Source organism: Elephantulus edwardii, unplaced genomic scaffold (genome assembly GCF_000299155.1).
Source record: "Elephantulus edwardii isolate Elephantulus edwardi_28Jun2011 unplaced genomic scaffold, EleEdw1.0 scaffold00151, whole genome shotgun sequence".
Lineage (NCBI taxonomy): Eukaryota > Metazoa > Chordata > Mammalia > Macroscelidea > Macroscelididae > Elephantulus > Elephantulus edwardii.
Window position 1 is genome coordinate 5,470,522 of NW_006399901.1, and position 26,952 is coordinate 5,497,473.

The 26,952-nt window shown below is 50.1% G+C and overlaps 2 protein-coding genes across 2 annotated transcripts in view; one reads left to right on the forward strand and one right to left on the reverse strand.

Annotated features, from left to right (window-relative positions):
• The window catches only part of USP30 (ubiquitin specific peptidase 30), a 33,641-nt gene extending 19,956 nt beyond the window's left edge, over positions 1 to 13,685 (forward strand). Inside the window, exons 5-13 of the mRNA XM_006894829.1 lie at positions 2,706 to 2,804; positions 3,407 to 3,452; positions 4,690 to 4,784; positions 6,748 to 6,807; positions 7,484 to 7,570; positions 9,356 to 9,436; positions 9,516 to 9,717; positions 11,957 to 12,077; positions 13,421 to 13,685. Coding sequence (XP_006894891.1) covers positions 2,706 to 2,804; positions 3,407 to 3,452; positions 4,690 to 4,784; positions 6,748 to 6,807; positions 7,484 to 7,570; positions 9,356 to 9,436; positions 9,516 to 9,717; positions 11,957 to 12,077; positions 13,421 to 13,685 — 1,056 coding nt within the window. The remainder of the gene's footprint in view (positions 1 to 2,705; positions 2,805 to 3,406; positions 3,453 to 4,689; positions 4,785 to 6,747; positions 6,808 to 7,483; positions 7,571 to 9,355; positions 9,437 to 9,515; positions 9,718 to 11,956; positions 12,078 to 13,420) is intronic.
• Positions 13,686 to 16,077: 2,392 nt separating this feature from the next.
• Positions 16,078 to 22,359, reverse strand: ALKBH2 (alkB, alkylation repair homolog 2 (E. coli)). The gene is made up of 3 exons (XM_006894897.1): positions 22,104 to 22,359; positions 17,305 to 17,503; positions 16,078 to 16,384 (listed from the first exon to the last, which is right to left on the reverse strand). Exons 1-3 carry the CDS (start codon positions 22,357 to 22,359, stop codon positions 16,078 to 16,080), a joined length of 762 nt encoding a protein of 253 aa, XP_006894959.1.
• Positions 22,360 to 26,952: the final 4,593 nt, after the last annotated feature.

Consider the following 26,952-nt stretch of genomic DNA (forward strand, 5'->3'; position numbering starts at 1 on the left):
TTTTGAACCATTCAGTGTTACCCTGCTCTGTTCTGACTATTGCCTCTTGGTCCAAGTATAGGTTTCGCATTAGCATGATTAAATGTTCTGGGATTCCCATTCTTCTCAGAGTCAGCCACAGTTTGTTATGATCCACACAGTCAAATGCCTTTGCATAATCAATGAAATACAGATAGACATTCTTCTGGTGTTCCCTGCTTTCAGCTAAGATCCATCTAACATCAGCTGCAATATCCCTGGTACCACGACCCCATCTAAACCCAGCCTGGACTTCTGGCAGTTCTTTGCTGATGTACTGTTCCAGTCGTTTTTGGATAATCTTTAGCAGAATCTTGCTTGCATGTGAAATCAATGATATTGTTCTATAGTTTCCACACTCTGTTGGGTCATCCTTCTTTGGAATGGGAACAAATATAGATCTCTTCCAACCAGTTGGCCCAGTGATTGTTCTCCAGATTTCTTGGCACTGCTTGGTGAGCACATCCAGGGCAGCATCTGTTAGCTGAAATATGTCAATTGGTATACCATCTATTTCTGGAGCCTTATTTTTTGCTATTTCCTTCAAAGCAGCTTGAACTTCTTCCTTCATCACCATAGGCTCTTGCTCAAGTGTTATTTCATTAAATTCTTCTGTATCTACCAATTCCTTTCGATACAATGACTCAGTATATTCCTTACTTTTGTTTTTAATGGTGTTTTGGTTTATTATTTTGGAAGATCCCAAACTCCCTGAATGTTGAACGCATACCCTTTATCTTACATTTTTGAGGGTATATTCCTTGGAAAGGAGTCTCATGCTTGGAAAGATGGAGGGTCAGCAAAAGAGAGGAAGACCCTCGGCCAGACTGGCACAGTGGCTGCAGCAGTGGGCTCGAGTGTGCCAGAGAGGATGAGGATGGCGCAGGGCAGGGTTCAGGTCTGCTGTCCACAGGGTCACGTAGTCATATTTGACACACAGCACCTGACAACAGGGAGCAGTGCTTGGAGGATTCAGGGGACGGAGAGCTTCTCTGACCGGAGGATTGGAGCGGGGTGTTGACATTTTGGAAGAGCGGCCTTTGAGTTGATCCTTACAGCAGCACCGCTTGGGACAGTGGAAGAAGGCCGGGCCGTCTCAGGGAAGCTGAACACGTTGCAACAACTGCATTTTCTTGCCTTCCCCCCTTGTGAGCCTCTCGGGCTCACAAGGTCCTGTGAAAACATTGAGGGCTGCCTGCTTGTGTCAATAGCGGCTGTGGTGGTGCTGTTGTTGTTGTTGTTGTGTGCATTATCCAGTCAGAACCAACCCAGCAAGTTTTCAGAGGCTGTAAGTCACGTGGGAGGAGATTGCCCATCTCGTCTCCCCCACAGCCGCTGGCAGATTCACACCACTTACCTCTGGATTGGCAGCGCAATTCCTTATCACTAAGCCTCCTGAGCTCCTTAGTGACGGCGTTAGAGGCCATCAAGGCCACTTTCAACTTAAAGTGACCTTGTGTGGCAAACTGCCCAAGGGGTTTTGTGGGCTGTCATCTGCTCTGAGTCAGAAGTAGCTCATTGGCGAGAGGTTTGGGACTTTGGGTTTATGGAGGGTTCTTTTTTTAACAAAATCTTCATGAGAGCAGATCACCAGACCTTTCCCCTTAGAAAAAAGATGCCTATTTTGATGGACATCAATGAATAAATTTACTTTCCAGGAACTATTTGGGTTTCTACTACATGCTTAGAAAAGGAAGTGTGTTACAGGATTGGTTCAAGGCCTAAAGGTAGCCCTTCAGGGAGCTCTGGTGGCCTAGTGGCAAGAAGCTGCACGATGCTCTGCTGGAGAAGGAGGGGCAATCTCCTCCTGTACCAGTCAGATCCGATTTGATGGTTGTTGTTGTTATGTGCCGTCGAGTCACTTGCGACTCATAGCGACCCTATGTACAACAGCCCTAATAAACCCTGCTCTACCCTGTGCCAATTGCACTGTCTCTGACACACCCCAGTCACTGAATCAATCCACCTCATAGAGGGTCTTCCCCTCCTGTGTTGTCCCTCCACCCTCCCAAGCATGATGTCCCTCTCCAAGGACCTGTCCCTCCTTACAACATGTCCAAAGTATGTCAGATGAAGCCTCAGAATCCTTGCCTTCAAGGAGCAGCCTGGTTTAATGCTCTCCAGGATGAATCTGTTTATACACACACAAAATTTAAAATAAAGTAAAATAAAGGTAGCCCTTCAACAGGTGGTTGCTATTCCATGGTTACCTTTTACTATGTCCAGGCCCTGCTGGGTGAGTTGGAACTGCTGACCTTGCTGTTAGCAGCTGAACATTTAGCCGTTTACCAGGGCTGCTACTGGCAGTGGTAAAAAAATGGTCTCACTTACTGCCTAATTAATGGCAATAAATAAGCTGCACATTAAAGGTGTCTGTAGAGCCCTGGTGGCCTAGTGGCAAGAAGCTGCACTGCTATACTGCATGTACTCGGTTTGAGGCCCGCAGCTGCTCTGTGGGAGCAGGATGGGCAGTCTCCTCCTGTGCGATTAACTGCCTCTGAAAACCAGCCGGCGGGTCATTTGGACTACTGGACGGTCCACAGTAAAGGTGGCTGTAAAGACATGCACTCCCCAGACCTGCCAGTAGAGAGCAGCAGCTTCCCCTCTAGCTGGGTGTTCTGGCCCAGGGACCCCCTGACACCCCCGTCCTGGCCTGTCCTTTCTGAGCCCTGCTCCGTTCTTGACAGGATGCTCACGAGCTCTTCCACGTCATCACCTCGTCGTTGGAGGATGAGCGTGACCGGCAGCCCCGGGTCACACATCTGTTTGATGTGCACTCCTTGGAGGTAAGACCTCTCTGGATTGTCTGCATGCATCTTGACGGTGTTTGTCTGTCCATATTCAGTACCGAATACCAGAAACACCAGTGTAATGCAGGTACAACTTCAGTGTCAAACGTTAGATTCAGCAAGAGCCAGGAGTGGCCATGAGGGCGGGGAAGGTGGCCAAGGGCCTTCTGGGTAGCGGGTGACTGGTGAGAAATATCAGGGGCTTTAAAATGACCCATCATGCCATTTGTGTTAACTTGGAGAGAAAGAGTGTACAATTCCCCCCCTCTCCCCATTTAATCAGCAAGAATAAGGGGCAGTAGAAATGCTAAATGTTAAACTTGTCTGCATTTTCCTAAAACAACAGGAAGGCCTGTGTTGATAAAAAGGGCAAGAAATAATCCAGGGGGGAGCTGTGTTCTGATTGCATTTGCTAAGAAATGTAGACAGTCATTAACCAGAGAGGATCATTAATACAGCTTCAGCATCATGGGCTGCTGTTGTTGTTAGGAGATGGAGTTTTCAGTGGTGCAGCCAGCACAGAAACGTGTCATCTTCAAGGTGGGGTGAGGGGTAAGAGGTGACTGTGGGATTCTCAATGTTTCTTTTTTCCTCTACAGCAGCAGTCAGAAGTCACCCCCAAACAGATAGCCTGCCGCACCAGAGGTAGCCGTTTTCCATTCATATCTATTTGCTTGTTGTTCATTTTTCCCCCTAGTGACCGCCAGTCCAGCTCAGACATGTACTTTAAAATATTCTCTGAGGGACCATCTTGAGTTGCTCTCTCTCACCCCAGTCCCACTCAGTTCCCCAGATAGAGTTACTGGAACCTCAAACAAAAGTTTTCTTTCTGCCTTCTGTAACTGAGCCCGTGAAGAACTTAAGAGACCGCCTTTCCTGTCCTCAGCGTGTCCACTCTGGCCACCTTTTATGGCCAGTGATCACAGTGATTACGGGGGAAATCATTGTTTTCCTGGGCTGGAAGTGTGAAAAAGAAAATGGAAGCATTTCTTTTTTTGTACATCCCAACTCGTACCAACGCATTAGCACAGAGTAGAAGTGGCTCAGAGGGTTTGCAAAACTAATCTGTGGAGAGCAGAGCAACGCATCTTAGAAAAACTAGAGGATTCCACCTGCCGCCCTTTGGGTAACAGCCAAGCACTTAACCACTGAGCCATCAGGCGCCCTTTCCCCCTCTGTTGTTGTTGTTTTGTGCTCTCAAGTCAGAACCAGCTTAATTGCGCCTCCAGCAGTTTTTCAGAGACTCTGTCGCACAAGAGGGAGTGGCCCATTTTTCTTCCACGGAGCAGCAGGTGGATTTGAACCGCCTACCTTTTCCACTCACCCATAGCAACACTGTGTGATAGAATAGAATTGCTCCGCCGGGTCTCTAAGGCTGGAATCACTGTGGAATTGGACTGCAGAACAGTTGTTTGGTTTCCACCAACCTTTGAATTAGCAATAGAGCACTTAATGACACACGTTATTAATAAGACCCAATACTCATTCTACAGAAGGCACATTTAAAAACCTGTAAGAATTCTGTGATGGGAATGCCATGACTTTTTTTCTTTAAATGAAAGTCAGTAAGGGAAGAGCTGTATCGTTTGACTTCACACGCACTCTCCGTCTTCTAGTCAGTTCTGACTCATAATGACTCTCCGTTCAGTTTCCGAGGCAGTAAATCTTTATAGGTGGAGACGGCCCCGTCTTCCTCCCTCAGCACACCTGGGGATTGGAACCACCAACCTTTCATTTAGCAGCACAGCACTTTAAAAAAAAAACAAAACCAAACCTATGAGGGAGTTTTTACCACATGCTGAAGAGAGGAAAAAGGGAGTGATTTTTGAAGCCAGCTGCAAAGGACTCAAAGTGTGATACCAAAAGACAGTTTGTATTTCAGGATCCCCTCACCCTACGTCCACTCACTGGAAGTCTCAGCACCCTTTCCATGGAAGACTGACCAGTAACATGGTCTGCAAACACTGTGAACACCAGGTGAGAACAGGCCCAGGGCCCCATTCGGTCTGGTGAGGGGTTCTTTGAGGACTTGGGGAGGGGACTTGGGGGTCTAGGTGTCAAGGGCTGACACTGCCGTCCAGGCCTCTGACTGCGGTGCCCTCGGTGGACTGAATGCCCTGCTTGAGTGCCTGCTGACTGCCCGGCTGGTCCTCGGGTGGCACCTTCAGCACCCACACAGGACAGCCGCTGTGGACCAGCAAGGCCTCTGTCGGGCCTGGTCCCCTCTCTGCATCAGAGTATGCAGGTTTAGACCCTGTTTGGGTGGGGGTGTGTGTGTGTGTGTGTGGCTTTTTTTAAAACCAGTGTTTTATTCCTCCCAACAGAGTACAAAAGCAGACAGTTGTTCTCATCACAAGCCAATTGAGACCATTTTTATTCCCCATGTCCCCCAAACCACCTTGCCCCGCGTGTCTTTAGGTGCTGAGTCAACTGCAATTCTTAGTGACCCTTTGAGTAACCAACAGACACCTTATCCTCTCCCGAGCCGTCCTCACAAGCTCCTCCCCTCACTCACTGCTGTAAAGGCAAAACCAGCTCAGAGCCAACCAGTGCTTTCAGGGAAGCTGTAAACCTCACAGGAGGAGGTTGCCCAGCTGTTGTTATAATTCGTCCTGCTAAAATTAATAATAGGCTAGTTATAAGACTGTCAAGTCAATCTAGTCCCAAATGCCTGCTGTGTCTGTCCGTGATCTCCAACAGCAGCAGCTCCTTGGTTCTGCTTCCTCACTTCTCTGTGTCCCTTGGGTCCGATGGCTCGCTACAAGGTCTCCCAGAGACTCAGACCCATTAGGGGGGTGACTCACGTGACCAGAGGTAGCAGGCTGGTTTTGGAGAAACTGGTGAGCTATGGGCCAGGCCCGCGTGTCACCATGGCACAGCTAGATGGTGACTGTGGGTGATGCAGGCAGGTGGTGTGAGCCTGGTGAGCAGCTGAGAGCGATGTGCCAGGTGAGCGGGCTTTTCCAAAGGGAAAAAGCACGTGGCACTGAGGTCCCAAGAGCTTCAATACGCCTCTAGTCAGGTGGGGACGTCAGGTGGAGCTTGGACCCCATCCTGACCCACTCTCCTTAATACAGTACTTCAGCATAACACAAACAGTTAATCTTTCAGCTAGGAAAAGACAGTTTTGAATGATAAACCTGAAACACCCAGACCACCTTTCTCCCACAGTGCCACTGCTGGATTCGAACCGCCAGAGAGGCACTGCTTTGGGCTAGCAGCCTGCGCCACCAGAGTCCCCTTGTTTGCCACCAGTGACATTTGTATCCTGACACCTTGGGGGAAAATTCACTTAATTGGTTCTAGACATTTTCTCTGATTCCTTCAAATTCTCTGTGTGTTAACAATCATGTGAACACAAAGACTTCCTTTACCCTCTTTATACCTTTTATTGGTTTTTTTTATTCTTCTGTGTTGTGCACTTTGGTGGCCTAGTGGGTGAGAACTTGCTCTGCCAATTCAAAAGGCACACAGTTCGAATCCACCAGCTGCCCGGCAGGAGAAAGACAGTCTCCTCTGAAAACCCACTGGGGGTCACTTAATAGCACGTGACAACAGCGGTATTATTATAAACTGTAAGATAGCATTCCAGTCTTACCATGTTCCAGGATTTGTTTAGCCATCACCTGGAAACAGTCTGTTCACATTTTTGCTGTTCTGAACAGTGCCGTGATGAACATCTATATAGCTGTACCCGAACTGCCAAAGATCAAAGCCCAGCGTTACTGGGACAGCTGTGTGTAAGCTTTTCATTTTCCCAAGTTGATGACTGGCATTTTTTGAATGAGGGGTTTTTTGAAAAGAATTTCTTTCTAAATCATCCTGTTTCCTTTACTGTTGACTATTTAGATTGGGACTGTTGACATGAGACTATTTCGTAGCCATGTGTTTTCCCCTTTAGCAAGCCTGGCATTGATCACCTTTCTGGGTTTGTTTTCAGAGTCCTGTTCGCTTTGACACCTTTGATAGCCTTTCACTAAGTATCCCTGCTGCCATGTGGGTACGTACTGGTCTGTGCTTTACTTTCACTGTTTCAAGACATTTCAATCTGATAGCCCTTTTAGGCATTTTGTGTGACTCGGGGACTATGTTACTCAGACACGCAGCCTGGCTTTAAAGAGGTGCCATGGCCTAGGAGTCCTGGGATGGTGCACATGGTTAACACACTCAACTGCTGGCTGAAAGGTTGCCAGTTCAAGTCCACGCAGATATGCTCTGACAGAAAAAAAATGGCTGTCTGTTTCTGAAAAACCAGCCACTGAAGGACCCTGGTGGAGCACACGTCTAGTCCAGCCCACGTGGGGTCACCATCATGAATGGGAATCAACTCAGTGGTGGCTCGTTACCACGACCTCAGTAAAGAGGGGGAGGGATGGTGCGTGTGTGCCTGCTGTAGACGCCTTATTGTTTTTGGACACACATGTGGGTGTGTGTATTTGTCCAATTCTGAGATAACTGGTCCAGTGTGGACCGCCGTGTCTTTCTGCGGTGTTACCTACACACACCTCTGAACCACCAGCAGCAGCACGGCCGGAATGATCAGCGCTGCACATTGGCTTAGGCCCAGCTGATGGTGCCGGGTTCTCTCTGCTGTCTGTTAGCAGATTGAGCGTAGCCCCCCTCCAGCCCGCCCCAAATGCTGAGCAGTAATAATTCCTTTTCTTCTGTTGCTGTAGGGCCACCCACTGACCCTGGACCACTGCCTGCACCACTTCATCTCATCGGAATCCGTGCGGGATGTCGTATGTGACAACTGCACAAAGGTATGGGTTCACCCACAGGAGCCATCTCCGCTGACTTGCGCCTCCTGTCAAGCGCCGCTCATACCGTTAGCCCTGGAGTGGTTGTTTTTTTTATCCTTTTATACCACCTCATATTCTTTTAAGGGAGCTCCAGTGGCTCAGTGGTAAGGAACCTGCCAACCCAAGGGCACTAGGTTCGAATCCACCAGCTGTTCCATGGAAGAAAAATGGGCCTCCTCCTCCTGTGTGATTTACTGGCTCAGAAAACCTACTGGAGGGTCAGCTGTGGATCGGTTATGACTCAGTGCTCCATGCAAAACAGCAGTAGACTCTTCCACCATAGCAGTTTCTGTCTAACTGGGATTGGAAGTCAGCAGCCTGTGAACCAGTTATCTTTTCCCAGTGAACTTGCTTCATGCACTGAGTGTTTAAAGAAAAATCCAGGTCATGCTTGGAGGTCATTCTTTGCAGTGGGGTACAGACCTCAGCGTGCCCTAGTGTCTCACACCTTACCTTTTGTTTTCTTTATTTCTAATTATCTAATTATTTTTTAATTGTGTTTCACTTATGTACATTGTTTATGGTGGGGTTTTTTTTTTGTTTTTTTTTTTAATGCTCTCTCCCCATCAGACTTTTCAACCGGGTAATTTCCTCCCTTCTGCACCCTCGGGCCCCTACCCCCACCCCTTCCCCTCTTTGTATATCCATATACATCTCACTGGTTATCCTTCTGTTTTTATAATCGTAGCCTCATGCAGTATTTGTTCTTACACACCTGAGTTAGTTCACTTAGCGTAAGTCTCTCTAGCCTCTCTCATGTTATAAAGTCATTTTCAGAATCGTTGCTCCTGTGTGCTGCATAGTACTCCATCGTGTGAATGTCTCACACTTTCTCCGTCCAGACATTTCGGCTGTCTCCATGTCCACACCTTGCCTTTTTTACCTGCACTGTTTGTCTGACCACCACTCTCACACCCCACAAGCAATTGACTTGTACACTCTGAACCAGAGGGATTGTGTGGACTTGGTCAGAGGCCATGTGCTCAATCACTGACCCCTGCAGGAATCACAGGACACCTTTGGTAATAGTATCCACACACAGTAAATAACTAAAGTCAGGAGGAATGGCGCTCTATGGCACAGCGGCTGGGCTGTCAGCTGCAGATTGAAAGGTTCCAGCCAGCAGTCGCACTGCGGGAGAAAGATGTGGCAATCTGCTTCCCTGAAAAACGACCAGAAACCGCACCACCCATTGCCGTTGAGTTGACTCCGACTCAAAGTAGTCAGTCCCAGAGGAACCAGGAGAAGCACCACAAAGTAATTCCGAGTTCTTTCTGGAAGCAGACTGCCAGGCTGTGCTCCTACGAGGTGACTGGGAGGTTCGAACCACTCACATTTTGGTTAGCAGCCATTTAACCACTGTGCCTTAAGAGCACCTTCTGCAAAGGTTCCAGGATTAGACCCAGGAAAGCCTAGGGGAACAGTTCTCTGTCCTAGAGTCACCCTGAGAGGAAAGACGCATGACAGCAGTTTGGATTTGGGGGTTTGGAGTAGAAGAGTAGTTCTGAAGACTTGGAACCAAATAGGTCAGAGTTCTGCATTGATTTCTTTCTTCATCTCCTCTTCCATCCACTGTTAGGCCATGTATCACAGGGCAGCCAAGTTCATGACAGCTGGCGGAAGGCCAGTGCCTGAAAGGCACACTGCCCCCGTCCAGGCCCCAGTCGTGTGACCTGCGGCTCGCGTCTCTCCCAGACCCCTCACTGTGAGCATCCTTACAGACAAGTGCTGTTTCTTTCATTTCAGATAGAAGCCCAGGCGACGCTGACCGGGGGGAAGGTGGAGCACCAGAGGACTACATTCGTCAAGCAGTTAAAGCTCGGGAAGGTGAGCCCACCTCCCGCACACACCTCGTGGCCCTGGCTCTGGGCCCTGCACCCACAGTGACGCGCCGTGTCGCCCGCAGCTCCCACAGTGCCTCTGCATCCACCTGCAGCGCCTCAGCTGGTCCAGCCAGGGCACGCCTCTGAAGCGGCACGAGCACGTGCAGTTCAGCGAGTTCCTGACGATGGACATCTACAAGTACCGCCTGCTGGGCCACAGGCGAGGCCAGCCCCAGCCCACGCTGACCAACAGTGCCGGAGCCGGGCCGCCAGTCCCCAAGCCAGGTGTGTCCAGCTAGTTCACCAGGAGCTGGCCACCGAGAGATGGGTACTGGGGTGCCAGCACCCTCCTTTCAAGTCCTCTGTAATGTAGGGGAATGGCTTGTACAGGAGCCCCTGAAAATCTGGAGAACAGGAGAATCAAGAGAGGAGAGGGGAGCTCTTAAAGCTATGGAAATGCTAGACCATGCAAAGTTTGTACAGTTTGCAAAACTGTTACAGGTGCCAAACATCGAGAGAAAAGCTTGGTCTTTCTTGCTTTCTTATCGTTGTTTCGGTTTGGTTTTTAAATGAGCCATCAAGTCAGAGCTGATCCTTTGGTGGGTTTTCAGAAGCTGTAAATTGCAAGGGAGGAGACTGCCCATCTTTCTCCCAAGGAGCAGCTGGTGGACTTGAACTGCTTGCCACCAGAGTTCCCTTCTTTCTGGCCTTTTGACTAACCAGAATTTGGTCCACATTGCTCATCCGAGTGGGTATCCTTCTCCCCGGGCACACTGGGTGGCCCAGCTACAGATGTGGGCAGTCAGCACTGGCACTGCTTCCCACTGACCCTTCACTGTCCTCATTGGCTGGCGGTCAGTCATCCTGACACTAGATCCCAGTTAAGCAGCCAGAGCCTGGCTAGCTGCTGTCACTTCACTCTGACTCCTGATGGACCCAGGGGTGCACAGTTCGGGCGCTGTCGAGTTTTCAATGGCTGGTTCCTAGAGGTTGATCACCAGGCCTTGGTTCTAAGGTGCCTCTGGGTGGATTTGAACCTCCAGCTTTTCAGTGATTTGCCTCCCCTCGTGAAGCATCACACACTGTGGTGGAGTCGAATCTAACTCATAGTGACCCAGAATAAGAGTAGAACTGACTTGGGAGCTCTGGTGGCCGAGTGGGTAAGGAGTTGCATTACCAACCGAAAGGCAAGTGGTTCGAATCCACCAGCTGCTCCGTGGGAGAAAGATGGACACTCTCCTCCTGTGTAAGTTCTACCCTCTAAAAGTGCTGGATGGTCATCTCTGAGTCAGTTCTGACTCAACAGTACATAACAACTGAACTCCTTTGCTAGGGGCCTCTAACTTTTTTAATTGAATTTTTTTTCTTTTTTTTTTTTTTTGTTAGTTCATTTTTATTGATCAGTTTAAAGTTTTGCAGGGGTTTTTTTTTTCCCAAGAACCTCTGTTTGGTTTATCTGAGTCTTCTCTTTTACCTTACCCTTTTTAGTTTTCATTTTATATTGGTTTGCTTACAAAGTTTGTATATATTGTGTTTCACACCATCCTTCATTCACATTGTGTGTTGTTCAAACATTCCCATTCATTATGTTTTACAAAATTAGTCCCCACTGGACCACGCCCACTATCACCCTGAAACTGTGACTCTATGGGGAGCCACTTTCTCATCTGCCTCCTGTGGAGCAGGTAGTAGGTTTCAACTGCTGACCTTTTCATTCGCAGCCCACAGTTAACCCACTGCCCACAGTTAACCCAGGCCTTCTCCTGTGAGACACAGTAGCTGTCACTCTGCCTTACTTACTGGCGAGCAAATGCAGGCTCTGAGAGACTAAAGAGACATTCCCAAGTGTTTCCAGGTGGAGAGTTAAGGGCCAGGCAGCAAGCTGAAAGGTTGGCCCCGGGTGCAGATCGGGTAGTTTTCTTAAATAATCCAGAGAGCTCTTCTGAGCTACCAGTCAGGAAACAGAGACCCAGTGACTGACTGAAATGCATGCTGTTTAACCATCCACCCACGTGCTGCCACCAGTGAGGGCAGCTCCGTCCTCCCTGCACCCCTTTCCAAACTTAGTGTCCGTCTCATCCTTCACAATCACCCTTGAGTGGCCTGGAGACACCTCATTTCAGGAGCCGCCACAGCAGGTCAGAAGTGATGGGACAGGGCGAGGCCACAGGCCCAGCGTTTGTGTCCAGGCACATTCCTCTGTTTGTGTCTCTGGCTTCCTCCTCCCAACTAGGCTGCACTCATTGCCTCGTCTCCGTCCAGTAGCACCGAGGTTTCTGTCGGAATTTGGTTAGCACACGGGTAGGAGTCTCAAGGATTCAGAGCTATGGAGACAGGAGTGGACCAGGAGCCAGATCCCCTTTGCCTGTTTGGTCTTAAAAGAGAGACAAAAGGTAGGGAAGTCTTAGGAATCGATAGAATATGAAGTCATCTCCCTTTGTAACAAAGAGTTCATCTTTAGCCATATTTTCTTTTCCCAAAGCGACTGCTAATTTTAATTCCATTAGGTCTTTTTCTCTTGCAGTTCTGAATCAGCCAGGGGCCCCCAAAGCACAGATTTTTATGAATGGCGCCTGCTCCCCCTCTTTACTGCCCTCCCTGCCAGCCCCGGTGCCCTTCCCACTCCCGGCTCTGCCCGACTACAGGTGAGTTGCTCTGTACACGACGGCCTTCCTGCTTCAGCCCTTTCTCTCAGATTCCAGGAGTCACTTTTCACAGAGATAAATTAATAAAAATGTGGAGGTTACATTTTCTTTCACTTGAAGCTGCACCTTCCCCGTGATTCCTGGGTTGCACTTGACTGTCACCCCAAAGGCTGAAGGTTCAAACCTCCAAACCAGCAGTTCTGAGGACGTAAAGGCCAGGTGATCTGCTTCTGTAAAGACCAACCAAGAACCTCTTGTGGAGCTGTGCTGCCCAGGAAACCACAGGCCAGCGTTCGTGGTACTCCGTACCCCACAGGCCAGAGTCTCTGCAGCCTGGGAACTGTGGGTCAGCCTCCAGGCTGCTCCCAAAACCCGCGGGCAAGTGTCCTTGCGGCCCCAGAACTATGGACCAGCCTCCATGCCGCCCCATACCCTGCAGACCAGTGTCCGTGCCGTCCCGTACCCCACGGGCTGGCGTCCGTGCTGCCCTGTACCCCATGGGCCAGCGTCTGTGCTGCCCAGGAACCCGCAGGCCAGCGTGGGTTGGAACCCACTCAGCAGCAGCTCACACCACCACTCCACTGTCCTGCTTAGTTTTGTCCAAAATAGATAGCCTATTTAAGCAGGCGTTAGAAAAACACAAAATAACATGTAATAAACACTACATACATGTATGTGCTGTGTGTGTTGTTGTGGTGTACCATTGAGTCAGAACCGACCCACAGCTCACCCTCCAGCAGGCTTTCAGAGGCCATTAATTGCATGGGAGGAGATTGTTCATCCGGAGAAGCAACCAGTGGCTTCAAACCATGCGCTTTCGGGATTGCAGAGCAGCTTCTTGCCACTAGGCCACCAGTCGTCACTCACTTGCACACACTAACTCTCTGTCTCTCTCTGTGTGAGAGTGAATAAAGCATAAAGAAAATTTCAGTTTCTTGAGCTGCCACAGAGAGAACTGGATAAATGTTCATGATCTCTCACGCCACGAGTTGTGAGTCCACACCACAGCATGGACCTCTTGCTGTCCCCTTCACTGCTGTGTTCGTCCTCATGTGCCGTTGACCCAGAGCTGAGCCGCAGTGGGTTTTCAAAGGCTGCCTGTCACCCAGGAGACTGCATCTTTCTCCCGAGGAGCAGCTGGTAGATTTAAACTGTGTGCCTTTGGGCTGGCAGCAGCCCCCTGACCCACTAGGCCACCAGAGCTTATTTGAATGGTGGTATAATATTTACTCATATGGGTTTAACAGTTGGCATTCACCACCCATGAACTTCTTGGGTTCTTATTTGCCCTCTGCAGCCTCTTTATTCTCTTCATAAACCAGTCATTTTCCCCTGCCTTTCAGCTCCTCCACATACCTCTTCCGGCTGATGGCAGTCGTCGTCCACCACGGAGACATGCATTCTGGACATTTTGTGACCTACCGCCGGTCCCCACCATCGCCCAAGAACCCGCTCTCAACCAGCAACCAGTGGCTGTGGGTTTCCGACGACAGCGTGCGCAAGGCCAGCCTGCAGGAGGTGCTGTCCTCCAGCGCGTACCTGCTCTTCTATGAGCGGGTCCTCTCCAGGACACAGCCCGAGGGCCAGGAGTACAGGTCCGAGGAGTGACGGCCCACAGCTCAGCTGTCCACACCATCCAGGAAAAGCCAAGATCGTCCTGCGTGTCACCCAAGCAGCCCCACTCGTCCTGCAGCCTTCCAGCCTGTTCCAAGCAGAGACTCCACGTGGGCTGGCCCCTCACTTCCTGCCGGATCAGGCTCCTGCAGAGCCCTGCCAGCGGCACCAGGAGGTGTTCTCATGGGAGGGGAGGGGGGCACGTCATTGTCCAGCCTGACTTCACAGGTGATTAAAAAGCAGTCCGACCCCAGAAGCCCCTTTTCCACTCCTAACATGTCGGGGTTTCTGAGGGGAGTCACACTTCGGCTAATTCTCTCCTATTCCAGTAGTGGGTCTTTTCTTTTTTAACGAGCAGGCCCACAAAAACTGTGACCGAGACTCCATCGGTCAACACTATAGCGAATCAAAGGCAACTGAGAAGACAAAGTGCCTTTCCCTTCCAACAGCTTTTGTAGCACGTCCATTCTGAAGAACAGGCTGAGGAAGAAGCGCTGTTCTTCAGTTCCTCACAGAGCAAGCAGGCAGCGAAGACACACACCCCTCCTTCCCTTTTGTACATCTTTTTCTAATCTTTTGATTCTTTATATGTAGTAAAGACAGCAAAACGAACCCCTGGGGAGTCTCACTGGCTCCCTTGTAGGTTTAAAAGGAGCCTCCTACCTGTTGCTTCTCTCTCTTGCACCTGGACTGTAAGAGGTGGTGGTTTTCTAGGCCTGTTTGACTGGGGAAGAGTCTCCGTGAAGTAGAAAATGCCCTGGCACTAAGGCCCTCGTGGATGGCTCAGTTCATCCATTTCTTTATTGCCCGTGGACGAGAGCTCTTAGCAGGAAGCTGGCTGTGTAAAGAGCTTTCCGAACGGAGGGCTGCCGTCTCTCTGGATCTGTTTTGTTTGTAAAGTTAAGAGGTTACCTGGGATGACCAGCCCTCCCCACAGAAAGAACCCGTAGCGCCAGCTGACATCTAGTACCGCTGTGCTCACAGGTCATCAACTATCCTTCATCTCCCTCCTCCTCGTTCTAGTAAGTAGCCTCTTAGCCACAGAATATACTGAGCGCTTTCCTCCCCCTTCAGATGGTCCGTGAATGCAGCCTGGGGCGCAAAGTGTTTTGATAACACAGTACTGCCTATGTTTTCTAGGGCTGCACTTGGTACAGAGGTTAGTGCTGGACTGCTAACCAAGACGTTAGTGATTCGACTCCACCAGCCACTCTGTGGCAGACAGACAGGACAGTCACTTCAGTAAAGGTGACAGGACAGCTTGGAGACTGGGGCAGCTCCAGCACCCTCCTGCAGGGTTGCTATGAGAGGAATGGATTTCGTGGTGATGCGTCATGGGGTCATCTGTGCTCTCCCTGAAGGTCACCTGAGTTGAGGCCAACAACTGTGGTGCCTTTGATGGTGGAACTGCCCAACACTCACAGGCGATGCCCTGGTGTCAGTACAAAGGGCAAGGAGCCGCAGGCCCAGCATGCATCTGGAGGACTCAGTAACTCCTGCTCGCAAGGGAATAATCTGGGAAGGAACTCGGGGTCACACACATCAGTGTGAAAAGGGCCAGCTTGACCTGGTGTGTCCATTCCCCACACCCCCCACACTGGCCCTGGCTTTGATGCTGAAACAAACGCACCAGTGTCTGGTAGAGTGAAAAACGCCCAATCGTGTGGCTTTAATTAGCCCGTCACTGCCGCTCACTCTTTGACACCTGCTATTAAAGAGGCCAGCAGGCTGAAAGCGGAGGTGCCTTTGTGGGGAGACCAGAGGGAGTCAAGGTAGTGTGACTGATGTCTGTACAAAGCCCCTGACCTGACCGGAGCTGACCTCGTTTTCTGAGTTACTAGGAATTAAGCAGCAGCCATAATCGGCACCATCTGTCCAGCTGTCAATTTTTGATGCAGTTTGCTGCTTTCTGCAGAAACCAAATTTAAAGTGGGTTGTTTCTGCCATCATAGATGCTCATTTATGTATTTGCTACAGGTCTTTTTTGTATCTGCCGTGTACTATAGCAATAAAAGGATCTTTTTGTTAGGAAAAAGCAAACGGCTATCGTTCATAATTTACCAGCTTGCTGTGGCCATCACCTCGCTGAATTCAGCCTTAGCGTTAAGCCCCATGATGTGGTTAAACCACTTCTGTGTCCCCAGGTGGTAAAAGGTATGTCTCGGTCGAGACCATGAGACAGAACCAGGAGCACTAGATGTTGAAAAGGGAACAATGGTGGCGAAGTAGGAAGGAGCTGTGCCACCAACCCAAAGATAGGCAGTTTGAATCCACCAGCTGCTCTGGAGAAGCTAGATGGGCAGTCTCCTCCCAGGCGACTGAAAACCTGCAGGAGGGACAGCTGTGGGTCAGACACAACAACAACAAGAGCTGTTCAAAGTGGTCTTTATTTGTCAGTGGGCAGAATCTTGCGGAAGGTCAGATTGACCCTGGGAGCCAGAATCTTCTTGCGGACAGGGAGGCTGTGATACCAGTGGGAGTTGGTCGGCGGGTTCATCAGCAGCAGACTCCCGTGGGCCAGCTGGAGCCTGACCGGCTGCACCCGCAGGGAGGGGTGCTTCCCCCGAGAGTCCTTGTGACGGAAGAAGAAGTCCCTGCAGGCCCCGAAGGACACTGAGGCGATAGGGCTCCCGGGAGCCAGCTCCCGCTCGTCGTCACGGTGCTCGCCGATGTGGTCATGGCCGTCTTTGTACCTGCAGGGGCAGAGTACGTGCAGGTCACAGCAGCCCCTTCTGAGAACCAGCAACCCCTCAGGCCACCCTGTTCTCATGTGGTGTGACACGGGAGCATGGCACTCCCTGCTGTGGCTCTGCTAGGCCTGAGGTCACTTGCCACTGGCCATGTGCACATCTGCACCGTATACTTTAACAGCCCAGAATTCTGCCGTACAGTTCTGCTGCTTCATACACATAAAGGTGTATCAGGTAAAATGCCTTTTTCTACTACATCAAATCCCTCTGCATGGCCCTGTCTCCAAGCTCGTCCCATGCCCTTCCCAGCCTCACTGGTGGATTTCCTCTCCCCAGACACATCAGGCAGCCTCTGTTCTCCCAGCTGGCCATTCAGTGATCAGCCCAAAAGTGACCCTCCTCCTGAGCCAGGGCTTCACCCTAGGGAGACGGTGCTGGCTGCCATGGCCGAGGGAGGCTGCCCCACATCACACAGTGTACAAGGCGGCCTGTAACGAGGAGGCATAGCCAGCCCCACGTCAGGTGAGAGACCTGCCCTGAGAGCCAGCCCCTTCTGATTTGTGAACCAGCACCATTCCCTGTAGGTCACCCAGCATTGTGTGAAGCGTTCCCGTGTTTTCTTGTCAGTCACTCGTCGCTCTGATGTGAAGACTCCCTTTCCTCATGCCTTTCCCCACGGGGGTCTTTGGAATAAAGGCCTGGCAATCTGCTCCTGTTCCAATCACAGCCAAGCAAACACTATTGAGCACCGTTCTACTCTGTAACACGCAGAACCGGAATCAGTCCTTGGCAACCACCACCCCTTGAGGACTCAAAAGTGCTTGACGTACAAACAAATAATGCAGGTTGGAATCCTAAACTCAACTTCTGGGAAAGACAGAATATGCCTAAAATTTAGTTCCTGGCCTAAAAAAAAGTGTCACCTGTTGATAAGAACAAAGTTGAATATCTGTCCGGTCACCAGGGAAACACGATCCCGGATGCGCTCCAGGACTGGGATCCAGGGCTTTGGAGACAGAGTGAGGCCCGAAAACGAGTAAGTCACCCCAGCATCGCCGTAAGTTGCCTGCTTCCGGGGGACATCATGCCACTTCCCAAATACCTGCACCTTGGCCAGCGCCCCTGTTGGGACAACATACACAGTCAGCCCAAGCCCCGCAGAAACCCAAAAAGGCTTTTTGCCTTTGGGCACCCCTCAAAACAAGATGGGTTCCAGCAGCTCCTAGAGCCACCCTGAGTCAGGCCAGGGTTCCCACACTTGTCCAGTGTGCCCCAACTGGCGAGTGGCCTGACCCAGACAAACAGCCTCCACGTGCCGTCAGCATGTCCATCAGAACATCAGCTCCATCAAGTTGAACTCACTGATCAAGTTCATCAAGTTCAATTACATCTGTTCTACAAAAGGAACACTCGTTTTGTATATAAAATTTGAAATTTTCAATTAGGGGAAAAAAATAGAGAGGAATGTGACTCTGGTTTGGGTTTTTTTGGCAAGTAAATGCCCACATAAATAATGCCCCCACCCAGACAGCACACAAATAGGATGGACACAATGGCATCAGACCATGCATGTCTCAGGACACCGCACCTAGTGAATTTCAGCCTCATTCACCCATCCTTGCATATTCGTACTGTCCTCTCCATTTTTCTTAACCTCTTAAAATGTTACCTCTGATCAAAATTGTCTGCTAAAGGTACAGCCAAGGTGAATATCCCACAAGGTGCCAGAAGAGCACGTCTGTCTTGGAGAGAGTGCCAGAGGGTGCAGCTTAGAGGTCAGGATGGTAAGACTCTGTCCCACCTACTTTGGGCATGTTGGCAGGAGGGGCCCGTGAAAAAAGACGTCCTGCTGGGAAAAGTGAGGGGTCGGAGAGGGGGGCCTTCAACAAGATGGCCTGACACAGTGACTGTCACAGTGGGGCTTGAGCAAGGTGGTGACCAGGAGGCTGTCACAGGACAGGACAAGGTTCAGATCAGTCGTTCAGAGGTTTGCTGTGAGTGGTCGTCAACTCGATGGTACCTCGCAAAAAAGCCATAAGGATGCTGAGGCACAGGACGTTTAGGTATAAGGATGGTTCCTAAGAACAACAAAGGTATGAGGATCGAGTTTGGTGATGGGAAAATAAACAACTGGAGCAGTGCTTGTATTTATTCATTTGAGCGGATACCACCTTCCTTACTTGAGGTTTCTGTGTGAGCACAGTAGCAGTGAAAGCAGAATGGAAAAAAAACCTCTTTTAGCTTAATGTGCTTATCAAAATAATGTGAGGAACGGGGGGGGGGAGAGAGGGAGGTTGTGCTCATGTCAAAAGAGTATAATGTTCAATGTTAATCTGAGTAAAACTGCAGTCCTCAAGACTGAGAGAGAACTAATGCAGAAATAACACTCCCTTCTGTCATTCAATATAACGCCTCCTCAAAGATCGCGTGGACTGCCACAATGTTCATGTAAGAACAGTGATTTGTATCCTGCACTCAGAGAAACTCATGCCTAGCGGAGCCTGGTGGCGAAAACCATCGAGTTGTGGTGGTCTGAATGCACTGGCCACTCCGAGGGAGAAAGATGGGCATTTTCCTCCAGGGAGATTCAAGCCTCTAAAAACCAGCTGGAGGGTCAGTGATGAGTCGGCTCCAAACTCGACAACAGTGGGTGAGTCCAGCCTGGTTTTGGCGCTGTAACAACTGCCTTAGGGACATCTCTAAAGTACTGAAGAGCAATGGTGTCTCTCTGGAGACTAAGGTGTGTCTGATACAGGCCATGGTCTTCGCAATCACTTGTTATGCATCAGAGAGTTGGACAATGACCAAGGAGAATTGATGCCTTTGAGCTGTGATGCTGGAGAAGAGTATTGAGGGTACCATGAACTGCAAAGAAAACAAACAAGTTCATCCTGGAGAGGGTTAAACCAGGCTGCTCCTTGGAGACAAGGATTCTGAGGCTCTGTCTGACATACTTTGGACATGTTGTAAGGAGAGACCAGTCCTTGGAGAAGGACATCATGCTTAGGAGGGTGGAGGGACGGCACAGGAGGGGAAGACCCTCTATGAGGTAGACTAATTCAGTGCCTGGGGTAATCGGGATGGGTGTATGAGAGACAGTGCAACTGGCACAGGACAGAGCAGAGTTTAGGTCTGTTGTACATAGGGTCGCTATGAGTCGCAAGCGACTCGAAGGCACACAACAACAACAACTGCCTTAGCTGCAGTGGAGAAGGCAGACGCTTACAGCTGAGCATCATGTTAGGTCCTACGTGTGGTGGATTCTGCCTCCTAAGGACACTGAAGGAGCAAACAGCGCTGCCTACCGGGGGTCCCGGTGCATCGTACAGGGGCAGACTGCCACCTCTTTCTCTTCTGAAGCAGCTGGTGGGTTCAAACCACTAACCTTTGATGAGCAGCTGATCTCTTAGCCACTGTCTCACGGGGTTCCCCCATCACACGCCAAGGTGGCTTGAAGGAGACCTTGTGTGGCTCCGTTAATTACTCCAATACTAGCTGTAAGGTTGGTGGTTCAAACCCACCTAGAGGCACGTCGGGGTACAAGCCTGGGAGTCTGCCTCCAGAAGGTCACACAGCCTTGAAGAGCCAAGGGAGTGGTTCACCTCTGCACACGTGGGGCCACTGTGAGTCAGCACAGACTTGATGGCAACTCCCAAGGTGGTGTGGCCAACTGGGGGCAAAGGGCCTCGGGCTCCACCAGAGACAGCTAACACAGCTCAGGCTGCTGGGCGGACGGCTCCTGGGGCCTTCTCCACGCCCGCCTCCCCGTGCTCGGCCAGATGCCTGGTGCTCTCACAGGACCGGACAAGCAGCTCAGCACGTGGGCCCGACACCAGCAGCGTCACCAGCGCCTGGACACGCCACAGAGACGAAGCTGGCCAATGAGGATCAACAATCAGAGTTCTTACAAGCCCTCCAGGTGATGCTGGAGTATCAGGTATACCGTTTCTCCTGCTAATCCAGTGGGCCTCAACCCTGGGACACGTTACAGTCACGTGGAAGCTTCTGCACTGCCAATCCAAAGACATGTGGTGCAAATCCACCGGACGCTACATGGGAGAAAGACGGGCGAGCCACTCCCACAGCCTTTAAACCCTTGCGGGCCGGCTGTGAGTCGGTTCTGACTCAAGGTACTGAGCTGGTTTCCTAGGTTGGTTTGAAGTGCTGCTGCCCACACGCTAGGCCTACTTTCACTCATTCTCACTGCCATGGAGTCTATGCCACCCAAAGCGACCCTCCGGTGGCCTTCCAAGGCCATGAATCTCAATGGGAAGAGATCGCTTGTCTTTCTCCCTCGACCACTGGGGACTCGGACCTCCAGAGTCACACAGCCTCTGGGTCAGCACAGTAACGCAACATGGACCACACCACTGGGGCTCCCTTTATCTCCACTGTTCTTGTTGTTATTGTCGTTATGAACCTTTGAGCCCAAACCAATGCTCCGCTGACCCTCCGGCAGGTCTGCAGGGGCTGTAAATCACAGGACACTGCCCACCTCGCTCCCAGGGAGCAGTGGGTGGATTCAAACCACCTGCCTTTGACTTGGCAGAGCATATTCTTACCCACTAGACCTCCAGAGGGCCCTTTCACAGCCACCTCTTCCTGTCAGGTGCTATCGAGCCACACAGGACTCAAAGCGACCTTACGAACGCTGTGCTGTCCTGTGCGTCCTCACGCTTCCTGACGCAGCATCGCTGCAGTCACCGTGTCAATCCGCCTAGCTGAGGGCCCTCCTCTCTTGCGCCGACTCTCCTCCCCACGAGCATGACGGCCCTCTCCGAGGAACAGCCACTCCTAGCAACATGCCTGAAGATGTGAGGTGAAGCTCTGCCATCTTTGCCTCGAAAGATCACTCTGGCTGCACCTTCTAAACATGTCTGTTCTCTTGGCAATCCCTGAGATAGTCAGTACTCCTCTCAGCACCGCAGTTCAAAGCATCAATTCTTCTGTCTCCTCATTCATTGTCCAGCTGCTCCCAATAACACAGCAAGTGACTGAAAAGACCGTGACCCGAATCAGACACACCTTGGTCCTCAAATTAACACCTCTGCTTCTCAGTAATTTAGAGAGGTCCCCGACTGCAGACCTTCCCAGTGCAAGGTCTCCTGCTCTCCTGAATGCTGATAGCAAGTGCATTAATTTACACCTAAGTTGGCTATTATCAGAAAACTACAAGTGTTGACAAAGCCACAGAGAAACTGGAACCCATGATCCGCTGCCAGTGGGGAAGTGAAATGGTGCTGCAACTCGGGGAAATGTTCACACTTTTTCAAAACGTGAAGCACAGAACTATCCTTTTAAAAACAACAGAAAGGGCGAGCTCTGGTGGCCTAGTGGCAGGAAACTGTACTGCAATCCCAGAGGTGCGCAGTTCAAATCCACCAGATGCTCTGCTGAAGAAGGAGGAACAATCGCCTCCTGTACCAGTCAGATCCAATTTGACGGTACACACATAAAAAAAATAAATAAAAATTAAAAATGAAAAAAAAATCCCAAACAACAGAAAGCAAAAAAAACCAGAAATCTCTACAGGAGATCATAGGCATCACAGAGAGCTGTCCAAGAAGGTTTGCAAGTTGTGCCCATGGCTGCAGATGGCCAGGACTTCCGAGGAACCTGTGGTTGGACTCAGGCCACCTGGTAGCCACACACTAACCAGTGGTTTTCTCAAACAAGCCTTCAATAAATACAAAAAAACCACACACTGTAGTCCTTTGCTTACCTGTGAAATATTCTACTTCTCTCTCCAACTCTCGCAAAATCTCGTCTGCCTCAGCTCTGTCAAACAGGACCGTGTAGTCGCAGTTCAGGCCCTCGGCCCGAATGTGCTGCCACTGGGGGTCAGCCACGCCGCCCTCCCCAGGGTCTCTCCTCGGCCTTTTCCTTGAGCTCCCCTCCTCTCTTCCCAACGAGGCGGCGTCTTTGTCTGTCTGACCTTCCTCCGCCCGGAGAGGCCCTTTCACCAGAAATTTGTCCATCTTCTTGAAGAAAGAACTCAGATGAGAGATGCAGGGAGAGGCTGGCCAGGTTTTGTCTGACTGGAAATCTCCTTTTGGTCCCACTGCAACACTTCTCCTCACTGCTTCTGAGTGTCCATCTTAAAGTTTAAAAACAGGTCCTACAGAGGAAGGGGAGGTGGTTAAAGCTAAAAGGACTGCAGGGGGCATAACTGGCTGCTCGGAAAAAGCATGTCTGCACTCCATCCTCAAGCACCTACTTTTTTTCTCCTTGTTGTGTACCATTGAGTCGGATGTCGGATCTGAATGGCACAGGAGATTGCCCCTCCTTCTCCAGCAGACCATCTGGTGGATTTGAACCGCCCATTTCTGGGATTGCAGTGCAGCTTCTTACCACTAGGAGTTGGCCAGCAGATTTACATGCTGGTAGATTCACAGCCAAATATGGAAATAACCAGTTCGAGCATTTCCTTTACCGACTGGGAAGAGGGGGAGGGGGAAAAAGTGAGTCTACCTCCTGGTTACAATACCTGCTCTTTTTCACTCCCTCTATGTAGGAGGGCATCGATACCACTCACCACTGAAAACCTACTGCTATCCAGGGAAGTCTGCCTCATGGGGACCCTCCATCTGTCTCCAAGGCTGTGAACATGCCTCATGGGAGCTCTGGTGGCTTAGCAGTACGGAGTTGTGCTACTAACCCAAAGGAACCCGGTTCCAATCCAGCAGCTGCTCTGCGGGATACACATAGGCAATCTCCTCACCTACAATTTACTGCCTCTGAAAATTCTCTAGAGGGTCAGCTGTAAGTCTGTTCCCACTCACAGTACACAACAAATACACCTCGGAACTTAAGCCATTTTTCTCCTATGGGGTGATTAGTGGATTGGAACTTCCGTCTTTACCACTGTTGTTATGTGCTGTCAAGTCACTTGCTACTCACAGCGACCCAATGTACAACAGCTGTGAATTCTGCTGTATCCTGAGCCAATCTGTCTCTGACACACCTACCCCATTACCCCAGTCACAGTATCAATCAATCTCATCCAGGGCCTTCCTCTCCTGCACTGTCCCTCCACCTTTCCAAGCATGATGTCCTTCTTCAAGGATTGGTCCCCTCCTGGCCACATGCCCAAAGTATGTGAGACAGAGCTTCAAAATCCTTGCCTCCAAGAAGCAGCCTGGTTTCACCGACTCCAGGATAGATCTGTTTGTTCTCTTGGCGGTCCACGGTATGTTCAAGACTCTTCTCCAGCACCACAATTCAAAGGCATCAATTTTCCTTCTGTTATACTTATTCACTGTCCAGCTCTCTGATGCATAGCAAGTAACTGCCAAGACCATGCCTTGGATCAGGCACACCTTAGCCGCTGACTCACATCATTGCTTCTCAGTGCTCTCAGAGATCCCGGACAGCTGATGTTCCCAATGCAATTCACCTTTTGATTTCTTGGTTACTGTTACCAAGAGTGACTGTGAAGCCAAGTAAGCTGAAGTTGTTAACAATCTCAATCTCTTCCCTGTCTACCATGATGCTGCCAATTAGCCCAGTGGTGAGAATCTTCGTTTTCTTGATATTGAGCTTCAATTTATACTGAAGGCTGCAGTCCTTGACCTTCTGCAGCAAGCACTTCAGGTCCTCCTCAATTTCAGCAAGCAGGGTTGTGTCATCTGCATCACACAGGTTGTTGATAAGTCTACCTCCAACCCTGCAGCCACATTCAACCTCATCAAGTCCAACCTCCTGAATGATCTGCATATAGATTGAAAAGATGTGGAGAATAGGATACGTTCCTGACGTACACCTTTTCTGATTTTGAACGATGTGGTGTTTCCTTAATCTGTTCTGACAACTGCCTCCTGGTCGAAGTACAGGTTTCACATAAATACAATTAAGTGTTCTGGGATCAGCAGAGGACTACATAACATATTATGCTACCCTCGCTCATCTGGTGGCCTAGTGGTAACGAGTTGCAATGCCAACCCAAAGACAAATGGTTCAAATCCACCAGCTGCAGGGGGGAGGGGAAAACCAACTAAGTCAGCGGCACATGACAACGACATTATCATTAACCATCATGAACGTAATAAAACAAAATGTCTATGAAGAGCAATGGTGTCTCTCTAGAGACTAAGCTGCGTCTGATACAAGCCATGGTCTTCGCAATCACTTGTTATGCATCAGAGAGTTGGACAGTGACCAAGGAGGATAGAAGGAGAATTGATGCCTTTGAGCTGTGGTGCTGGAGAAGAGTATTGAGAATACCATGGACTGCTAGGAAAGCAAACAGATTTGTCCTCGAAAGGGTTAAACCGGGTGGCTCCTTGGAGGCAAGGATTCTGAGGCTCCGTCTAACATACTTTGGACATGTTGTGAGGAGAGACAGGTCCTTAGAGAGGGACATCATGCTTGGGAGGGTGGAGGGACGGCGCAGGAGGGGAAGGCTCTCTATGAGGTGATTGATTCGGTGACTGGGGTAATTGGGATGGAACTGTTGGAGACGGTGCGATTGGCAGAGGACAGAGCGGAGTTTAGGAAGCGACTCGACGGCACATAACAACAACATGTTAGGTAAAATCCAAAATTATTTGCAAACTTTCACCCAAATAAACTAGGAGGAGGGTTTAAATAGGTGTGAGTATAAGAATCTACATGTAAAAAAAAAATCTACATGTAAAGCAGCTGAATCCTGAAAGTAAGGATTTGTCACATGCGGGGGAAACAGGTCAGTATAGAAATACTTAAGTGGGTGTGAGCATAAGAGTCTACACGGACAGCAGTTAACCCCGCGCGCTGAACCCCGAAACATTCGTCCGTGAGCGTGCGCCCCGGTCCCGGGGGGCTCCCCCACGCCCCGGCAACTCCGATTCTGGCCGACCACCCCCCTGCAAAGTGGACGGAGCACTCACGCGGCCCCGACGCCGCCGCTCACGCCGCCCGCGCGGACTTCCGGCGCCGAAAAGCCCAAGGAAATCAGCGAAACAACGAGGCGGGCGGCCGCCAGCGCCGCCTGCTGGCGTCCTCCGCGCCTTGCAAGTAGGGCTGTACCTGCGTTCAACGCGCTTTGCTCTGGGGTTTAGGCTGGGGGATGTTTGGTGAATTCAGGTCGGCTGTGTGTTGTCTGTCTCCTCTCACTGAAATAAAGATGTTTCAATTCATCTATGAAGGAGATAAGAGTGTTTTAAGAAGTTTAACCTCTGAAGAATGGCTCAAACTCTATTGAACACATAGCCTTGATGTCTTGAAAGGGAGCGGGGGTCATTGAGACATTGTGGCAGGCCAGATCCAGGGCTCGGAGGTCAGTGCCCAGACTTGCGCCTGTGTGGTCTCCTGCAGCTCTTGTCTCACCTGAAATCAAAGGCTACCATTAAAAAAAAAAGGGGTGGGGTGGGGTGGGGAGCTCTGGTGGTCTAGTGCTAAGGAGCTGCAACTACAATCCCAGAGGCTCACGGTTCAAATCCTCCACATGCTCTGCCGGGGAAGGAGGGACAATCTCCTCCTGTACCATTCAGATCTGATTTGACGGTACACGCACACAAAAATAATAACATTAAAAAAAAAGGTATCTTATGGGAAGTGCTTCTTTGTTAGACAGGATGGTTCTCTTAGATCTCCATTCAGTCATGGTTGCACATTTTCCTCCCTTCCCAACCCCCTCGTTCACTTTTCTCTTAAAAAAAATTAATTAAGAAATTATGCTTTTGGCTCTCCGGTCTTGTGCTCACTGGAGCAAGGTCGTGATCGGAAGAGTTGTTGTCGCCATTTCTTCTGTCCTTCATCTCTGCGTCTGTCGCAGAGCCTCCAGCATCGCTACGTTCGGGCAGAGCATCCAAAGGTTTACCACCTCTGTGGTCCGTAGAAGCCACTACGAGGAGGGCCCAGGGAAGAATTTCCCTTTTTCGGTGGAAAACAAGTGGCGGTTGCTACTAATGATGACTGTATACTTTGGGTCTGGATTTGCTGTGCCTTTCTTCATCGTAAGACACCAGCTGCTTAAGAAATAAAGATGTTTCAATTCATCTATGAAGGAGATAAGAGTGTTTTAAGAAGTTTAACCTCTGAAGAATGGCTCAAACTCTATTGAACACATAGCATTCTGCTTATGTTTGTAAATAAACTTAACCTACGTGAAAAAAAAAAAGAATTTATACTTTTGACCTCTGGTACTGGAGAAGAGTACTGATTATACAATGGACTGCTAGGAGAACAAACAAATTCGTCCTGGAGAGGTGAAGCCAGGCTGCTGCTTGGAGGCAAGAATTCTGAAGTGTCATCTGATATACTTTGGACATGTTGCAAGTTGGGACCAGTCCTTGGTGCGGGACGTCATCCTTGGGAGGGTGGAGGGACAGCACAAGAGGGAAGACCCTGGGTGAGATGGATTGACTCAGTTAATGGGGTAATGGGGGTGGGTGAATCTGAAACAATAAGATTTGTACAGGTCGAGGACTGCAGCCTTCAATATGGATTGACGCCCAACATCAAGAAAACAAAGATTCTCACCACTGGGTCGATTGGCAGCTTCATGATAGATGTGAAGAGGCTGAGATTGTTAACAGCTTTCGTTTGCTTGGCTCTACAATCAACACTCTTGGAAATTAAAAGTCAGGAAA

What these genes read in the sequence shown, in the direction of transcription:
- ALKBH2 (XM_006894897.1), bottom strand. Translation starts at nt 22,359, where the DNA reads ATGGACAAATTTCTGGTGAAAGGGCCTCTCCGGGCGGAGGAAGGTCAG. An exon ending in AGAAGTAGAATATTTCACAG is followed by an intron (nt 17,504 to 22,103) that starts GTAAGCAAAGGA and finishes TTGTCCCAACAG; the next exon opens with GGGCGCTGGCCAAGGTGCAG. An exon ending in AACTTTGTTCTTATCAACAG is followed by an intron (nt 16,385 to 17,304) that starts GTGACACTTTTT and finishes CTGCCCCTGCAG; the next exon opens with GTACAAAGACGGCCATGACC.